We start from the raw sequence: 18,763 nt of genomic DNA, 5'->3' as shown, positions 1-18,763 counted from the left end.
CCCCCATTTTACTCTGCACTTGGATTAGGACTACTGTTTAGTTATTGTTTTTTCTTTGTGCTGTTTCTGGTCTGATTTTAGGTAAATCGTCTTTGAGCATTGGGAAAAGCGCTATAAAAATCCAATATATTATTATTATTATAATGTTGTCATTTCAGAAAAAGGCAGACGGACTGGCGATGAGGGAAGCAGAGTTGTCTGTGTATGGCCTTCAGGAAGGAAACACTTACCCCTGTGTAATGAAGGACAAAGAGACCAGTAATGAGACTGACTTCCTCATCTGTGAGATTGAAAGGACACCCTTTACTAAATTTCAGCAGTTAATGGTAAATCTTGTAACACCAAGCCACAATAGAGAAATAAAATGTAAATGTTATTGAAAAAAGTGTGCAATATTGTAACAAATATTTGGGTGTACTAAAAAATAACTGTTTTTCAACCGAGTAAACATATAATACTGCTCTCTAGAATTCCTTTCAAATATATATTTTTTCTGCAGATAAAATATGGGGACAGGACAGTAACCCTGAACACCAGATATTCAATCCATCTGTACCTGATGCTGCTTGTCCTTCTGCTGATACCCTGCATTTGTGTTGGTAAGTATAGGGTTTTATGATTTACCCACTTCCAGCTTCAGGTTGAACTGAACTGGAAAATAAACTTTTTTAATTTGATGCCTCCGCACCAGAGGCATTTTGTCTGTCTCATTTTTGCGAACATGATATCTCAGGATCACCCGAAAGAGAATATCTTCAAATTGTACACAAACGTCTCTGTCTTTCAGTGGTGGTGATCATCTACCGAAATCAACAGAAGAAGCTTACTGCTAAAATGAACAGGTGTATGGAGGACCTGGAGCTGGACATCAGGAATGACATTAGACAAGGTCAGTAGCAAACATCATGGCATCTGTTGTTTAACGTAGATCAGGAAAAACCAGGTGCTTCAGATACTCACATTTTAAAAACGGTGTGAGGAGTGTTGTTTGCAAAATTGTGAAATATAAAGATATCTCTTGTTGTGCCGCATCGATATTGATATTGTAACTTAGCTCCATCCAGTCGAACAATATGATAGATAAACTGGTGGAGGACTTTTCTAACTTTTCATTTCGCATTAGGTCAAGATTGGTGATTTGTATTGAATTATTTGCTTTATGAACAAATACCTATATAATACTAATCAATACCACATCTGGCTTAGCTGTGTTTTGTTTTTGTTCGCATGCCATCACTAAGACTAAGATGGTGAACGTGGTTTTGGATGTTGAAACTGTATCTGATCGTACCTGATAAGCAGTGGCGAACCGTGACTTTTATACCTAGCCCCTATTATTTAGAATATCTTAGGCCCTCAGAGAGCTCGCCACTGCTGATAAGTGACTCAACCTTATCAGACTCTGGCTCTTGTGTTTAACACATTCAATAGACACATGCACATGCCGTTCCCTTTTCTTTAGGTATTGTTGGTTCAGAGAGGGCCTTTATCAGTTGAAAGGGGGAGAAAGAGAGGAGGACATTGCCTGGTTGTTCGGCCGGCTCTGGATTTGAAGCGGTTTACTCGGCAGCGGTTGACGCATATGGGCCGCCAGCTCTCCGGTGGCCCATGCAGTTCCTCTTTATGATGTGAAATGCCCTTGTTCCTTTTTTCTAATGTAAAACCAGAAGGCCTCATTTCTGTTGGTATTGAAGTGTGAGATCAGTTGGTGAGCAGCTGCTGTTTTCTTTTCCTCTTTTTCTTTTTGACCTGTCTAATGCTTTAATCTGGCATCAAAGAGAAATATAAATAATCTCTAACACACACATGTCTGATTCTCTGAACCGTCCTCCTCAGGTTTTGTGGATCTGCAGACAGAGAAGGCTGACCTGATGGAAAATGTCGGAGCGATTCCTTTCTTGGACTACAAGCACTTTGCCTCCAGAATCTTCTTTCCTGAGGTACATTGTAAAATGTGAAACATTAAACATAATACGATCTCTGGCAGATTTCCAATGCTATGTTTTGTTGTTCAGGATGACTCTCTGATGAGGCTGTGTATCAAAGACATTGGGCAGGTAAGGTTTACCACCAGCTGTTGATGATGTCAGCAACATGTGTAGCTCTGTCAGTGATGGGTTGTTGTGTCTGACCTGAATCAGGATGTTGTAAAGGTCCAACTTGATGATTGTTGCCAAGGCTTGTCCAGGCTGCTCCATGATCAGCTCTTCCTCACATCCATGGTGCACGCTCTGGAGGAGCAGAAGAGCTTCACCATCAAAGACAAGTCAGTGTTAAACTGCGCCTGTGATATTCAGTATCAGCCCATCAGATTACTAACTGTTTTAGGTCTAAACATGTCTTTAGTTCATTAGTTCCCTTTTCATGCTGAATGACTTCTTACCCAGAACACTTTCATGAGCATCCTGCCTGTCACAGTCTCTTCACTGTTATCCTTCTGATGATTCATGTTTTTTTTGTCAGTTGGTCAGTCATGACAGCTGGGTCTATAAAATACAAATAAACTCATGGTGATGCTTTTTATTTGCTTGCTTGTTCACCCAACAGTCCAGAACCCTTAGATCCAGCCAATCATAGGAGCTGAGAGCAGATAGTGCTTGTACCAAAAAAGTACATTGGTTTTGAAAATAGTTGCCGGTTGCTGTCTGACTAATCGATACGTTGATGAATTGTTGAGAATGCTAGACCTTTTTTTCTCTTCAATATTGTCCTTCTTAATCTTCAACCAGTTTGTCAATGCTATTATCCTGTTGCATAATCATTTAATTTTCTCTTTGCTTCTTATCCTCTGCATTCATATCCTGTATGCTGTCCCGTTCTACGTTGGTCTCCTCACCTCTATATATTATTTTTCAGATGTGCTTTGGCGTCATTGCTAACCGTAGCGCTCCACCATAACTTGTCGTACCTGACGGAGGTGATGGAGGCTCTGCTGAAGGTGCTGACGCAGCAGAACAGCAACGCTCAGCCCAAACTCCTGCTGCGGCGCACCGAGTCCACCGTGGAGAAGTTGCTGACCAACTGGATGTCCATCTGCCTTTATGGCTTCCTCCGGGTGAGCTGCTGTCACCTTTTCTGTTCCATAAAACTCTGGCTGGATACACTTTTCATGCCGAATAAAAGTTGTCCTTGTTCTTTAAATGTGATGCAGCAAAGCATGTCTGTCCTGTGATGGACCTTTGATTATTCAGATATTGGTTTCCAGGCCTTTAATATATATGTATAAAGTTGAGTTTTATATTGATCTGGGTCTACAGTTACATCTAGGATTAACTTGCCATGCATCAACATACCTTTCTGGTGCATAGGTGAGAGTGGGGTTAGATGAGAATTTTTTAACTTATGTTGTCCTCTTGGCAAAGAAAAACAAGATTGAAGACAAAAAATAACCTATACTTCAGGATGTCTTCTGTCAATCAAATGAAAATAATGCATCTGTCACAGAGGGCCATGAAAATATGACTTCTAAGTGGTCTTGTGGCTTAACTTGCCCCGTCTAAGGGGTAAGTGGATCCGAGTCAAGGGGTAAATGGACCAATTTGCTTTTTCAAGTTTAAACCTGAGTTTTGTGGTACAGGAATACTGCTTATGTCTGCTAATTAAGTTGTATATCTGGTGTATGTAATATGTCTGTCTTTGGCCACTGCTCTGATTGATTTTCCAGCCTCTCCATCAGTGGCTGCTCTGAAATACCACTTTATACTACAGAGACTTAACTTATCTTCAGTGCCTCTGGGGGGGTAAGGTTGAACCACTGTCTCAGTTTACTCCCCAGCATGTGGCTCACTTTGCCCCAAAGCCACTTTTTGGAAAAAACTGTCTAGCTTAGTCATTCATGCTAATCTTGAGCTAACATAACCAAGGTAACGGACATCAGCTCTGCACAGCTTTCCTGGAATCAGAGTCCTTCATGTTACCTGTATATAGTTCACAGTTTAACTCAGCTCTGTTATATGGTTTAAGATATGAACTATACATCTTGATTTTTAGACCTCCAGTCTACCCGCCCCATTTATAACTGGGGAGTTGAAACCAGAAAGAGATAGTGAGGCCCACTCACTTCCTGTTTCTGACTGTGCAGGAGAGCGTTGGCCAGCACTTGTACCTGATGGCGAGCGCCGTCACACAGCAGACCGCTAAAGGCCCCGTGGACTGTGTGACCGAGAAGGCTCTGTACACACTGAGCGAGGACTGGCTGCTGTGGCAGGCTCAGGACTTCAGCTGCCTGGTACACACACACACACACACACACACACACACACACACACACACACACACACACACACACACACACACACACACACACACACACACACACACAAAGTAGAACTACCAAATGAGGTGTGTCACAGGTTGAGTCAGTTGGGCTGTTACATGTGGAAGGGATCATTAACCAGGGTGTCCGTGGGGTCTTAAAAAGTATTAAAAGTCAATCGAAGAAAATTAAGGCTATTAAAAAGTTAAAGCTACAAAATGTAATACCTTGGAAAATGCCGTTTAATACTTTTAAGTGTTAAACGGCATTTTCCAAGGTATTACATTTTGTAGCTTGTTTTCAATAAGTATATAAATTGTCCAAAGAGATTGTATTCTACAGTCTGCCTGAATGTAATCATTGCGTAGGTGTGTAGTGTGATTCTATGTAGTTTATTTATGGCATCCCGTTGGGTTTGACGTCGTCTGAACAAGACATCGCACGCTCACTGCTTGATAGCGCGCGAAGCTCCGTTTACGCCGGTTGCTAAACAACATCGTTATGGGGAAATGCAAGTCTGCGTCCAAATGGTTGGAAGTTAAGGAGGAAGGACAATCAATACTGTAGTAAATGTGAGGTAAAGTGTGTCGCCAATGTAACCGGTTAAAACTTGAAGTGGCGATGAGGTCTTAAAATGTATGGAAAGGGTCTTAAAAAAGGTCTTAAAAGGTATTACATGTGACTTCAGGATTCCTGCATATACCATGTTAACACTTCCCAAATCTTATTTATTTTTTAGTCTTTAATGTGGTGCGTAGTCTACAAACTGCACCTAATGCCATGTCTAATGATGAAGTACAAACACATGATTTTACATTTCAGAATTGTGGGTAACGTCAATTACGTGTAACGGGGGTTGTTCCACTGACAGTGTTGAGTCAGTGCGCTGCGGCTGGGGCTAAACCACTTCCCCCTCCATATGATTTCATGCCCTTTGGAACATGCAGTGTACAGCTTTAAATGTTTGACTTTGCTTTATTTATTGCTTTTATTACAAAATATGTTGCACAACAGAGTCGTTTTGAAATAGTTTTAAAAAAACACTAGCAAAACATAAATACACATCTCAGATGATTTTATTGCAAACAATCTAAATGTGTGGAAATGAATTCAGGTTCTTCAGACATGTCAAGCAGATTTCAAACAGCTCTGGGCTTCTGTTCATCTCTCTATGTGCTGCTGTAAGACATAAGGCTGGAAATGAGGGTGAAAGGTATGTTATGAATGGTGACAGGACACTAACTAGTAGAAAGGCATGGGTTGGTCAACAGCCTATTGGTATATTAACCATAAGATGTCTTTTACTGAACAAATGTCACATGACACACCAATATAGGATAGCCAGTTTGTTATTCAAAAAGTGACAGTTTTAGTAGTAGTAGACGAACAATCTTAAAAGGCTTTAGAAAATAGGAAAAACAATAGTTAATAAGAGGACATTCCATATGTCTTTTCTTCACTTTAATGCACTATTTCTGAAGGGGAGTAAACAAAAATACATGCCATTTCAGGCTTTGACAGAAGGGGTTAAAGGAAGCAGCTCACAGTCAGACTCATGAAAAAACATCTGACTCAAAGAAGTGAAACGTCTCAGCATTTCTAAGATTAAACTTAAATGACCTCTCAAACTTTCTGAACAACCTTCCTCTGAGCTCCTCACAGCCGGAGAGAAGCTCCTGACACCGGCAGGCGGCGGTCATTTAGTCTCAGTTATTTGATGATTTAGGTAAAAGAATAGAATTTAAGTGATGAAATACAACCACAAGAAAAATAATCACCTTACACTGAGACAAGAAGACAACAGGATTTAAGTTTTTGACATGTTAAAATGAAACAATGTGCAGGTCAGTGCATCGAGTTCAATGCATGTCAGGCACACACTGAACCAACTGAAACGTTGAACTAAAGGTTAGTTGAAAGCAATAATATTAAGCTGAACAAATGTTTTTTATTTGAACTAAATAGTATTTCTTTCAACTAACCTAACATAATTATGTGTAATCTGTTGATATAATACGTGTAATACAAATCAACGTTTGAGTTGTTTCAGTGCAGCCTAGCTGTGCTAACAAACATGTAAGGGATGGACACATAATGTAGTTATAAAGCATGTAATATTATTGAAACTGAGAGAGCAGAAATGTACGATCGAGTAGCTTAGCATGACTTGGCATGTTCAGAAACCTGAGAACTCTACTTCAGCAAAACCTGTGCATGCTTTTCCCCATATTGTAACTGTTACTCCAGACTGTATTGTCTTTAAGAGACTTCAGTCTAAAGCTAGAGTCAGGATACTGCTATCAGTAGCACCGTGTCATGTGAGCTTTCCGCTAACAGAAGCTAACTAATGCTACTAAGTTAGGCAGAAATGAATCAATTAATCAATTTTATCAATTTTTAAATCATCAAAAATATTGAAAAATGACACCAAATCAGTGTATTAAATAGTATCAACCTATAAATAAATATATAAAACAATTAATGAGACTTAAAAAACGCCATAATTAATAATAATATTCTAATCCCTTAAACACTCAAAACGTGAACATTTGAATGGGCGCTTAACAAATACACAATATGTTTCACAAATGTCTCCCACTAAAGATCCCCTGTTTCCTCCCCTCCAAAATAAGACAGAACTGGGTATCTGTGAGTCTCAAATGTCTCCCACTAAAGATCCCCTGTTTCCTCCCCTCCAAAATAAGACAGAACTGGGTATCTTATCTGTGAGTCTCAAATGTCTCCCACTAAAGATCCCCTGTTTCCTCCCCTCTAAAATAAGACAGAACTGGGTATCTGTGAGTCTCAAATGTCTCCCACTAAAGATCCCCTGTTTCCTCCCCTCTAAAATAAGACAGAACTGGGTATCTGTGAGTCTCTAAGAGTTAATGTTGTTTAGATTTTCGCACATTCAATGTACATTTGCTGGAGTCAACATACCAACACTGATGGGTTATCTTCTAATGTAACACTACACTGTTCCATCCTCAGCACTTTGTGTGTGTGTGTGTGTGTGTGTTGTGTGTGTGTGTGTGTGTGTGNCAACTCTTCCTCTCTAGAAAAACTATTTCTGCAACCACCCACTCACCAACTGCCTCACTGACATCAAAACATGGATGCAAAACAACTTTTTAGTTTCAGAAAGTTGTTTTGCATCCATGTTTTGATGTCAGTGAGGCAGTTGGTGAGTGGGTGGTTGCAGAAATAGTTTTTCTAGAGAGGAAGAGTTGGGTGTTGTCGGCATAACAGTGGAACCGGAGTTGGTGTTGATGGAGGATCTATCTGGGAGAATGTAAATGATGAAAAGTAGGGGACCAGTTACAGAGCCCTGGGGGACGCCGTGAGTGACTGACTCACCGGTGGGGAATTTTCAGTTGTTGAGTAGAGCAGTTTCAGTAATGTAGCGAGTGCGGAAACATTAGACAAACAATGACCTTTGTGTAAACATGTCCTTTGTTTGTGCATGTACAAAAATATGCGTTACCTGTATGGTGATGCGCAAATCTTCTCCTGTCACTGTGGATGTGAAGCTGATGAACTCGGGCTCTGGATGGTAGCTCATTGTTTTGTGGCAGGGCAAGCTCTTATTGGCTACTTTCAGAAACACTTTGACAGCAGAAACCCCCTTTCCAGCTGCAGGGGACTCATATGTGAGATACTGCACACAATTAAAAACATCTGTATATGGCATTACATGACATGGTGATGATGTTGACATGGTAAATAAAGAAATAGCAATGGGAAATACAACATTATACATGAAACAATGTTACACTGGTTAATGTAAAACAACAACAACATAACAAGACATACTGTAGCGTAACAAAAATAACACATAGCATGACGTATAATGAGACAGAGCAAAGCAGCATGACATGATGTGATATGACATAAAGTAAGAGAACAACACACTGGAATAGTGTGGTGTAAAGAGACCCACCTGATAGTTGCTGTTTCTGGGTGTGACTTCCTGCAAGCAGTGGCTGTGCATGACCCCTTCCAAGCAGTGGCTGAGCATGACCCCTTCCACAAGCTCCAGGTGGGAACCCATGAGAGTGATGTTCCTCTTCCCACTACGTGACACAGAGCAGCAGCCAACCAGAGAAGAGGACATACACATTCAATACCAGATAAAGTGTTTTCTTACCATAGAGGGTGATATGAAGCTAACCACACACCTGTGACTACTTTATACAGTATAAAGGTAAGAAACAACAGCATAAAGAGAATAATAATTGTTGCCATCAAAGAAGAATGGTTGGGAGGTCATGTAAAACATTATTAGGCCTTACAGCTGCAACATGCCAAAATACATACTGTATAGCATCCAGGAACTTGTGTCACAATGATCAGAGCAAATAAAGTAGCGCATTGAAAAGCTGTGCACACTCACTGGTGGATATAAGTGACAACCAATATTCTTAAAGAGGGATAAACTCTCTCTGGAGGGAACACAGGGATTTTAGCCTTTGCTGACCATTTACATGCACAAAAACCTAAAGAACAAACTACAGGAGATGGAACACCACACACCACTGTGTGTGATGTTTATATGAGCAGAGTGTGTTGTGAAGTGATTTGACTGCTCACTAAGAAAAGCTCTTTACCAATGCAGTCGCCTTAGCTTATTGCCTCTTGATTTGAACATATCATTTTTGCACCCATGCAACAGTGTGGAAAAACGTGTTATAACAAAAGCAGAAGTCGAACTTTCAGTTAGTGCAACTGCAGAGGGAAGTGGTCTTTTGGTGAAAGACGTTGTTTCTGGGAAGTGGCTGTCCTTCCCCACGACATGAGCCTCGACCCGTAAATGTCCCCCCCTCACTGACATTGGTTCTTAGAATAAGTCTCAGCCATGTCGTGTTACTAACAACTCACTGTCAGAACATCGCCTATTTATGTTCTCACTGTATTTTACATGTTTTCAAGTATCAAATCAGTAATCAGTAATTATATCTTTTTAATTACCATGATGTAACCATCATGTTTCCTATAGCACTTTTCTTATCACCCATGTTGCCTCATCAATCCTCTCCATTGAATGGATCCGCAGAGGCTGAATACAGTGATGGTCTTGTTTGTTCATAGTTAATCTCAATAATGATTGATTAGATTGTGATTTCTGATGGTCTTTCACTTTCAATACCTTTTCCAAATTAGCTTATAAATTAATTAAGTATGTGTGTGTGTACTATGTGTATTGTTTAACACGGACTAGTATATGAAAGTTGAACAAGAATAATGCCAAGTGGAGGTGTCTCCATTAGAGATGCAACCAGAAAAGCTTAATTTAGTAACAGAAGCTTTTCAGACATTGACATTAGGGCTGCACGATATTGGAAAAAACTGATATTGCGATATTTTTTCCCCTGCGATATATTGAGATATGAAAAAAATATTTTTGTCCACAAACCATCCTTTCTTGAACTTTAATGCTATACAATTGGTATTTTTCTAACTATATTTAACCGGATGAAGGATTTTAGTCACGGACGTCTGGACCTTAAGTTATCAGAGCAACAAGCTGAGCTAGCTCGGTTAGCAGCGCCGAACTGCCCTGGAGAAACACATGAAAAAAATGTATTCAGTGTTTTACCTTTAATCTCCGTTTGCTTTGGAGATTTGATTGTGATTGGTGGTTTGCTGTGCATGCAGAGCCTGCATGTCATTCACTCAAGTACCCCTGATATGAGAGTTTATCGCGATATCGTCATGACAAGATATATCGTGCAGCCCTAGTTGACATCAGAACATAACGTTTCTGAAACATTTCTGTTAGTAGGAACCTTTTCTGCAGCTCAGTGGCTGATGGAAATACTAAATGGATTCAAGCTAATTTTCATCCATGATGTTCTTGTTGGGATCAAAACATGCAAACCAATCCAGGCTTACCTGATCCAGGTGCTGCTTGGTGTAATATCGGTGCATGATGGGGATGACTGGTAGGTGATTTTAGTGTTGCCATGGCAACTACCGTCTGGGAGGACAGCACATACTTTGACCACGCCTTTACTATTTGCCCCGGGAATGTGGAAGGTGAGTCTCACACCAGTGTTGTTCCACACAGGAGATCTGATCAGAGAACAGAGAGAGCAGTTGCAGCTGAGATCAATATTTACCTTATGTAAGGGAACTAAATAAATCACAACAACCATTCAATACAAGAAATATGCAAATAACCAGAGCATAATTATGTTATGGCATATTTTCATCGCTCTCCTCAACCTTTTTATACCTCTTCTCCACCTAAAACTCCAAACTCACTTTAACTTTCTTTGTGTTTGTAACACAACCCTTACCCAGAAGCTCAGGCATTGCTAATTCCAATTAAAACTGCTTTTGTACTCATGGTGAAGACTTCGTTATAAAAGAATGATAAAATGGAGAATGCCTTTAACATAGCAAACAGCAAAACATTTGTGTTTCAAAACTTAAAATCTGAGCATACAACAAAGTAAAACAATTATAATATTTTTGAAAACTGTTTAGTTCATGCCAAAATGTACTTCTGTTCCAGTGCTGATGATTGCAATGTGTGAGAATGGGACAGAGAATGGGTTTTCTGTAACACCAAATGAATCCAGATTTGCTAGCACGTGTAAGCCTAATTTTTCTTAAAACCTTAAAGAATACGTTTGTGGAGCAAAACAATATTTTACATCAACATAAATCCTGTTCTTAGCTGTAGGAGGGATCAGTGCACATTATAGCATGGAGTGGAAAGTACTTGATAATTATCCAATGAATTGTCAATGCTGTCAGATTGTCGAGCATATCAAGGTGTAATATACCACTCATATTACCACTGGTGAACTGACTCACTCTTGTTGAGTGCACTGAATCCTCACTCTGATCACGTCCCTGAGGTTAGAACCCGACAACACGGCGTGGTTCCTGCCGTGGAAAGACACATTGCTGGGTGTGATGGAGGAGATCTCTGGTGTCTGACAGTGAAACACACACAAAGATAAATCAGGTTTATTACATTCCTTTATGCTGATTCTTTACTGAATGTGAATTAGGGTATTATGAGAGTAATAATGTGTATGATATAACTGAGGGTCAAACTCACTGAAAAGTTCATCATTGACTCCATTTGTTGGCAAACACTGTCCTGCAAGAGCAAGTGAGGGGAGAATTAGGCAGGGTGACACTCACTTTAAAGATACTGTCAACAGTGAATTTAGCACCTGTTACAGCTAATGTTAGCTGGGCTAAATAACTAAGTAGCAGCTTGCTTCCAGTAACTATAATGTCTTATTTGCATTTTTGTTAGAGCTTCTCATTCAAATTAAACCAAATCTGACATTTTGTTTTGATGATCAGTTAAATCAGGCTGGGTTAGACCTAAAATAGGGTTATTTCCTAACTAGTTAATCTGTTTTGAAAATTTTGAAAACAGTGGTTTAAAAACACTTGGAGGAGACTATATTAGAAAAAAACATGCATTATTACATTCCCCACTCCTTGGTTTGCCCAGGTACAGCCGTTTCTGCTCCAGCCACATCCAGCCCTGACACACTCTCCACACCTGAGAGAAAACCAATGCTGTTAGCTGAATATGAATCACCAGGACTTGACACAACACATAGACCCTAAGATAGCAATGCTGTATGCGTCACTGAGACACGCCTCTGCCTCTCTCCTTCAAATGTTCTTTGCTTGTTCAATTTTGGTATCTTCTATGAATCAATAATCTTTCTACATATATTTTGACATGTTGGCAGTGGACTTACAGGACATAAGCTGGCCGTCCCCTGATGTCAGGGCAGTCGGAGAGCTTCAGTTTTTCCATTAATATTGTTGTCCCAAGTATTAGACTAACAGTGACATGGCGGCCTGTTGAGGGAACATTATACAATAATTGTTAGAGTCTTGGTTGTAGTTGTCAGCAGCAACATGCACATTTTTATGCAATGATTTGATATTTGTTGTGAGACGACAGCTTTGTTAACTTTTTATCTTTTAGGAATTTTTTACAATTAATAATAATAATAATAACTTAAATGTATATAGCGCCTTTCAGGGGACCCAATTGTCATTAATCATGGTATTTAATTCACTGCATTAACATATTAATCAGAAGTCACTGACCTTCAGCAGGAAGTGAGCTATTTGAAAGAATGCAGGTGCATTGTGGGAACTTTGGAAAGGGGCTCTCCCTGCTACAAAGCTCACTGAAGTCACTTGAACTTGTAGAGAAATTACAGGAATATTTATCCAGCGCCTTCTGTCCCACAGTCAGGTGTGTGTGGATGTTTAGTGTGACCTGAGAGAGGAATGATGTGAGTGTAAAACCAATAACTGAAAGTCATACATGATTATTATTGTCATTATATTTAAATATTAATATAATCTCTACCTGGCCAGTGCTGTCCTTCATAACTTTGTAGGAAACAATTTTCTGTTGAGAATCATCAGGGATGGATAACCAGTCTGAATTTGGGCAGTCATCTTCAAATGTGCAACTATGCAAGAGAAAATGACATTTTAATAGAGAGTATGATACTTATGTTTGTTTGAAAGACTGGCGTGCAGCTGTTGTGTTCCTGACCTTATGGTAGACCCGCACCAGACACAGTGAGGATCCTGTGCAGACCAGCAGGCCCGCACATCTGTATATGTGCCGCACTTTGACACAGCTACACGCTTCATCTAGGACAAATCACAAACATAGCAATCTAACAACACTTTTTAAACACAAACAAATCTGAAAAGTATTTATAATCTCCAGTTCTCGCCTTACACATTGTACTGTACATGTAAAAGCACCTACCTGGTTTTCGAATGACATGTACACATGTTTAAGATCCACTGGATCCAGATGCATTTTGGGAAACACTCTGCGGTCGTAATCGTCCCTGTAGAGCACCCTGGGACAGGAGCTCTGAAAGTTCTGGTCCACAGAAAGCTGAGAACAGGAACGCAGCTTTGTCAGGTTTTTGACAGTGCCCTGCTGTTAATTATCAAAGTTATGGTTTACTGATTGGATTCAAAGTTTTTTTTTGCTTGCTGGAGTAAAGGAAATACTCTCAATGTAAATATATCATTTAAAACCATGGCATTCATGTTCAAAGAGCAACCAGATGTAAGCTTGTATGGCAACGCCAGGGCAGAACAGGTAACCTGGACCAGTATAAGGACAAAAGGAATTTCTGATAGCACTATCTCAGTCAGAGGAGAATAACAGTGTTAGTGACAACCTACATGGTATTTTGATTTAATTCATAACATGTGACAAGTATGTTGGCTGCAGATCTTTTTCAACACATATTATAATTATGTTGTTTATTTTGTGAAGCATTGCAAGTGTTTGTATGAATAGTAGGGTTAGCACAGGTGTAATCAATGACATTAATTATGACCCTGTTCCATTGGCATACTGTCATAGACACACAGTCCTGCCTGAACTCTTGGATCCTCCAGTCAGAACTTCTATGGATGGACAGTCGGACTCTGCTAAAATAAAACCACCAGAAGGTAACTGTATCTTGAGGTGACTGAGGTCATGTCTTCAGCTGTTTTTTTATGTAGCGACAACTTTTGTCCACTGCTCTATTTCAAACTTGAACTGTATCACATACTTACACATTGGGAGCTGTATACAACTTTTTAATACAATGGCTGTTTCTTCCACGGAATCATACTTCCTCAGCTTCTTCTCTCACAATGAAGGCAGCATTTATACACAGCTCTACAGCTGTCACACCACAATTTCTTCAGAAAACTGTGTGGTGTTTCAGGAGAGAGAAAGATGCATTTCCTGGTGAGTCTGTGGTTTAGGCCTCTCTCACATGTCCAGCCACTTGCTAATAACCAAAACCATTTAGGTTGTTGAAGAAAACCTTAATCCATTATCCTTTTTGTTCTATTTGTGATGATGTGTTGTCCGCTGACACCACTAATATCTCACACCAATATAGAATATTTTTCAATTTGGACGTTTGTCCTTATCTTCACATCATGTCACTTCCACTGTGTTGCTCTACTTTCCCATTTACCAATGCACAGGTTATGATTCTGCTATATTTTGGCTATGGAAATAACCTGACCACTCATCTATCAGCCCAGCCACACCTAATTTTCTCAATCTGTCTCAGTGTATACAGACAGCAGCCTTTAAGACAGACTCAGAGAGAATTTGGATTCAGCCCCCCTGTCACTAGGAGAACATATCTAGTTTAGGACCCAGGACAGTACGGATGTTCCTCTCAGATGATCTGGTGGTGGGAGAACAAATCCAGTTCCTAACATCACAAACTGTTTGCAAATTGTATTATTGGGTCTGCTCCATTAATCAACTTTAATTCATGTTCGATCACATCATCACATGTTTGACTACAATAGCCGATAGAGAGATTCATGGCAGATGCTGTTGTTGCCATGCGGTGGTTAGCTGGCATGCTACTGTACTGACAAATATCTAAACTCACAGTTATCACTGAAGAATAGACCACCCACTTTGGCTGTCTCCACAACCATTTGTCTCATTCAGACCTGTTGAGCCTCCTGCTTTTCATTCACACCCCAAAGCATGACTACATCACTATGCTGGTCTCCATTTAGTTTACAATTGGTTTAGAGGTGAAGCTTGCTCTCTCTGGTATGATAACACCCTGCATTGTGTGATGCAACACTTTTATCAACTCTTGGTTGCGTCTTTCAGGTAAGAGATAAGGATATCTGTTATGTTTCTCTTTATGTGTGGTGCATTCACATTTTAAAATCGCTTCAAGATCTTAACACTTTTGTGGCCTGGGTCGGATTTGTAAACCTATTCAGCCTGTTCTGACTGGCCGTCGCTTGAGAATTATTAAGTGACAAATACTGCAGTAAAATGGCCTTTAACTCTTTCTTCTGCAATTCGGCTGTCCCTCTGTTGAACTGATACAGGATATGGATATAAGATATTTAGAGGTAAAGGGCAGGAAGTGGTTTGTTGTGGGGTCAATAATTGGCTTTCTTCTCATTAGTTTGGTTAGTGGTTAATCCTGCTCCACTCAACCCTGTAAACAGCCATAGTGACATGTCAGTGAGCCTGCTGTCCCACTACAGGATGTGTTGCATCACATTTGATTTCATGATGAATAGGACAGGCGTTAAACAGTATTACACTGAGCGAGATGATGATTATGGCAAAATGCATAGTTTGTCTCATACAATGTCGGCTTCCATTTAGGTGTACACCACACATAAAATCACACAAAAGGAAAGACTGGTCATTTTTTCAACAAACTATCAGAGGTCTTTACCTCATGTGTTACATTTGTCATTGAGTCAATAAAAAAGCAATTATTCTCTCTCAGCTGCACGCTGGGAGAAACACCAAGGGGTTTTATGGAAACTTGTAAGAGTAAACTCAGCATGAAAGAGCCTATTGTGTCCAGGAGCGGGTTACAGCGAAGACTTATGTTTGAGTCTTTAATCTTGCGAGGGTGCACTTACGGTATAAAGGGTTTCTGTGGCATATCAAGTTTAGTCTTGACTAAAACAAGAAATTGGAAATAATTTTTTATACGTCACTAAGAAGACTGAAATGTTAATTTACCAATGTCTTTTGCACTCAATCCCATCAAATAAATCACATTATGGTTCCAAAGTTCAAAAAATTCAAAGTTGTAATGGAAGCTTTTAAGAGCATATTACTTCTTTTGGAGCATCACCCTTCTAACTGTCATTAAAAAAACACTGTTGTTCAGGAAATATACATATATATATATATAAAGATTTTTTGGTGACTTTATTAAGTTATTCCATAGACACTGGTTAGTTTAAGAGAGCATTACATTCATACTATCATCTGTGTTGTTGGAGTATTCTTGGCATTGATGGTTATCATTAGTTATACATACCTTCATGAGCTGACCATCTCCCGTGCCAATGAAGAAAACCATCCAGGCCTTGTGTCTCACTGCCAGCACAGAGGTCATGGACTTCTGCCTGAACAGCACCGCCTTCGGCTTCAATGTCTCTGCCTGAGAGACACAGACGCTCATCATCAAACCTGAATCCAACAGGTGTTTACTGTTTCATGAAGACGAAAGCTTTAAATATGGACAATACTTGAAAAAGCTTATCATTACTTGAATCTCAGTTAAATGCATTGCTAGGTCACTAGGTGTAGTTACGGGAAATCACATGTATTTATTTTTTATTTTAATAATTCATAATATCGCACTGTCAAGCTGCAGTGCTGTATATGATATATCATTTATTTGGGTACATATCCCATTCAACATTACTTTTATTTAAATGTCTACCAGGCCCAAACTGGTTTGGATTATAATTGGACAGAATTTAAGAAAATGTAATGTTGCAACAAGTAATGCACAAACAGAATGTGTTTACATTTAGATTTCCAATCAAATGCCACTATAGTTGCCACTGTTGTTCACCGCTATATGCATCTAATTAAGTATATAAAATTATAAATAGGATGCTAACTAATGTGCTGATAATGAATTAGTACCTTTGTAGCTGATATAGGTGCAGTGACTGCAGTAATTCTTTTATACAACATTTCTATAGGAGTCAACTCCACAAGAGCCTCGAAAATGTACAACGCACATTTCTTAAAACATTAAACCATAAAATGATCAGATCAGGACGCAATGTTTTTACTTTCCTCATATATGCTGTCCATATAATACATTTTCAAATGAATTTTAAATAATCATATTTTTTCATTAGGTTACATTGTGGTAATGCTTGAGATTAAGTATAAACTTTAATTATGTGCTTGGTATTACGTCTGACATTGTTATTTAATTAATTAATTAATTTGCTAATTGATTTGCCCTTTTCTTTAATTGAATATAAATACATTGATTATTGATATTATTTTTTTTATTATTATTATTATAATTAGTCGTCATATTCTAATGTTTTTTCCAGGGGAAACATATGTAACAGATGACTCTAAGGACCCACCGTCTTCTTTTTATTCACGGTGCACACACTGCAGAAGTCCGGATCTGCATCGGCCGTCATGTTGAGATCCGGGCTGATGTCAAACAGCAGCAGCTCGGTGTTGGTCTTTCCTCCGTCCACACTGAACACGCCGCTCCAGAGCACCGGCGGCCCCCCCGGGATCACAGAGGAAGAGAGGAGTATTCCGCCTCTCCCTCCATCCGCGGAGAGGCTGAGGTTCGCGCCCCGCAGAGACTCCAGAGTCTGCTTCTTGGTCGCTTTGCCCTCGAGCCAAATGAGACGGACCGTGTTTCTTGAGGGCAAGTTGGAGAACAGATAAATGATGGAATTGATCTGAAACCCATCTACAAACTCCACACTGCCCTCACGTTTGATCACATGGGTATTGTGCTCGCCAACAGTAGAAAAGATATATCCTCTCTGGATGTTATAGGTGTTATGAAGGTGCACGGCTTCTGATCCAGTGGGACAGCTGCTCCCTGTGGATTTCGTTTCGTCTTGCTGTAAGGCAGCCAGAATGTAAGCATTCTGTCCCTCCTCATTCACCAGGAAGCCGACAGACGCACTGTTGCGCAATGGAGACCCCACCTGGATGTGTTCCCTGTATAGAACATTTGAAATGTTCTTCAGGTCCAACACCTCGCAGTACCCGCACTCGAGAACACCACAGCTGACCAGAGTGTCATTCATAACAAACGGCAACAATATGTTCACGCTGAAAGTTGCATTCAATTCGTTTGTCACAGAACCCCGGTAAAACCGCGCATCGTTCTTCAGATGCCCACCTGTCAGGATACCTCTCAGGGTCAGTTTTTGAACCAAAGTCAGGTCGTGGTTTAGCTGGTACAGCTTCTCTTCCGCAGCGATGTAAACCGTATTGGTGGCCACGGCGAAGTGGCGGATGTTTTTTTCAGTGGTGAAGCCTCCGTCCTCCTCAAGGCACCGACTCGGTTCTCCCCAGAGAGAATATAACAGAATAGGCAGCAGGATCATCTTGTTGCACAGTGCAGCAACACTCTCACACACAGTGGCAGAGGCTGTGCGTAAAAGCGCAATGCCTCTGTGGAAAAGAGAAGTGCTGAAAGTGGGAGGGAGCTAGTTCAGCGAAACCGAAAATTAAGACGTTTTAACTATTTCTGAGATATGATTTTGCAACCTTACAGCTGCAGTTGTCCCGCCATTAGTTACCATGTTATGTTTTAAAATAAAGTAAACTCTCCAGCGTGGGTCTACACACTACCCCTCCGTTTGCGCGTTCGCGCGGAGGGTCCGCCACTAAGTGCTGTTCCAAACCAACGAGTGTGGAGGGGAATGTGTTATTAAGCCCTCAAACAGCGAGCCTGCATCGGGGTGCTTCTCAATGTCGAGGACGCTTCCTTTATAGGACATGTCTTCCGAGTCAGGTCCTTCAGAAGCGAGGCAAGAATCCTTCCTAGCCTCGGAAAACGAAGAATGGTGGAACAGGCTAACAGGTGTGCGTCATATGCGAGGCCCCGCCTTAAATGGAGCCCGATTTCTGCCAAAGATTTTGAAACCGTTGTTAGGGTGACCAGGTCCCAACAAACCAAATATGGGACA

At 40.3% G+C, this 18,763-nt stretch overlaps 3 protein-coding genes across 3 annotated transcripts in view; 1 reads left to right on the top strand and 2 right to left on the bottom strand.

The window, feature by feature from the left end:
* LOC104958062 (plexin-C1-like) overlaps nucleotides 1-100 on the bottom strand; it is a 7,895-nt gene extending 7,795 nt beyond the window's left edge. Inside the window, exon 1 of the mRNA XM_010785769.1 lies at nucleotides 62-100. Within this exon, the coding sequence (XP_010784071.1) occupies nucleotides 62-100 (39 nt within the window). The remainder of the gene's footprint in view (nucleotides 1-61) is intronic.
* A 59-nt stretch (nucleotides 101-159) lies between these two features.
* Nucleotides 160-5,935, top strand: LOC104958061 (plexin-C1-like). The gene is made up of 9 exons (XM_010785768.1): nucleotides 160-326; nucleotides 500-599; nucleotides 788-889; nucleotides 1,837-1,940; nucleotides 2,016-2,057; nucleotides 2,142-2,266; nucleotides 2,857-3,055; nucleotides 4,082-4,228; nucleotides 5,918-5,935. Exons 1-9 carry the CDS (start codon nucleotides 180-182, stop codon nucleotides 5,933-5,935), a joined length of 984 nt encoding a protein of 327 aa, XP_010784070.1. The 5' UTR covers nucleotides 160-179.
* Nucleotides 5,936-7,060: 1,125 nt separating this feature from the next.
* On the bottom strand, nucleotides 7,061-18,263 carry LOC104958059 (plexin-C1-like). The gene is made up of 14 exons (XM_010785767.1): nucleotides 17,186-18,263; nucleotides 16,108-16,230; nucleotides 13,032-13,166; nucleotides 12,810-12,910; nucleotides 12,618-12,723; nucleotides 12,350-12,524; nucleotides 11,992-12,094; nucleotides 11,711-11,786; nucleotides 11,328-11,369; nucleotides 11,078-11,199; nucleotides 10,148-10,327; nucleotides 8,196-8,328; nucleotides 7,740-7,913; nucleotides 7,061-7,099 (listed from the first exon to the last, which is right to left on the bottom strand). The coding sequence occupies exons 1-14, from the start codon at nucleotides 18,176-18,178 to the stop codon at nucleotides 7,061-7,063; spliced, it is 2,502 nt and encodes an 833-aa protein (XP_010784069.1). The 5' UTR covers nucleotides 18,179-18,263.
* Between the last annotated feature and the right edge of the window lie 500 nt (nucleotides 18,264-18,763).

This window comes from Notothenia coriiceps, unplaced genomic scaffold (assembly GCF_000735185.1).
Source record: "Notothenia coriiceps isolate Sejong01 unplaced genomic scaffold, NC01 NC01_scaffold00028165, whole genome shotgun sequence".
Taxonomy (NCBI): Eukaryota; Metazoa; Chordata; class Actinopteri; order Perciformes; family Nototheniidae; genus Notothenia; species Notothenia coriiceps.
This window is presented reverse-complemented; position numbering and strand designations above follow the sequence as displayed.

Excerpts from the sequence above, each read along its gene's own strand:
- LOC104958061 (XM_010785768.1), top strand. The coding sequence starts at position 180 with ATGAGGGAAGCAGAGTTGTCTGTGTATGGCCTTCAGGAAGGAAACACT. Across the intron at positions 327-499 it reads CTAAATTTCAGCAGTTAATG|ATAAAATATGGGGACAGGAC; the intron begins GTAAATCTTGTA and ends TTTTTTCTGCAG. Across the intron at positions 890-1,836 it reads CAGGAATGACATTAGACAAG|GTTTTGTGGATCTGCAGACA; the intron begins GTCAGTAGCAAA and ends CGTCCTCCTCAG.
- LOC104958059 (XM_010785767.1), bottom strand. The coding sequence starts at position 18,178 with ATGATCCTGCTGCCTATTCTGTTATATTCTCTCTGGGGAGAACCGAGT. Across the intron at positions 11,370-11,710 it reads CAAACCAAGGAGTGGGGAAT|GACAGTGTTTGCCAACAAAT; the intron begins GTAATAATGCAT and ends TTGCTCTTGCAG. Across the intron at positions 11,200-11,327 it reads AGTCAATGATGAACTTTTCA|ACACCAGAGATCTCCTCCAT; the intron begins GTGAGTTTGACC and ends TTTCACTGTCAG.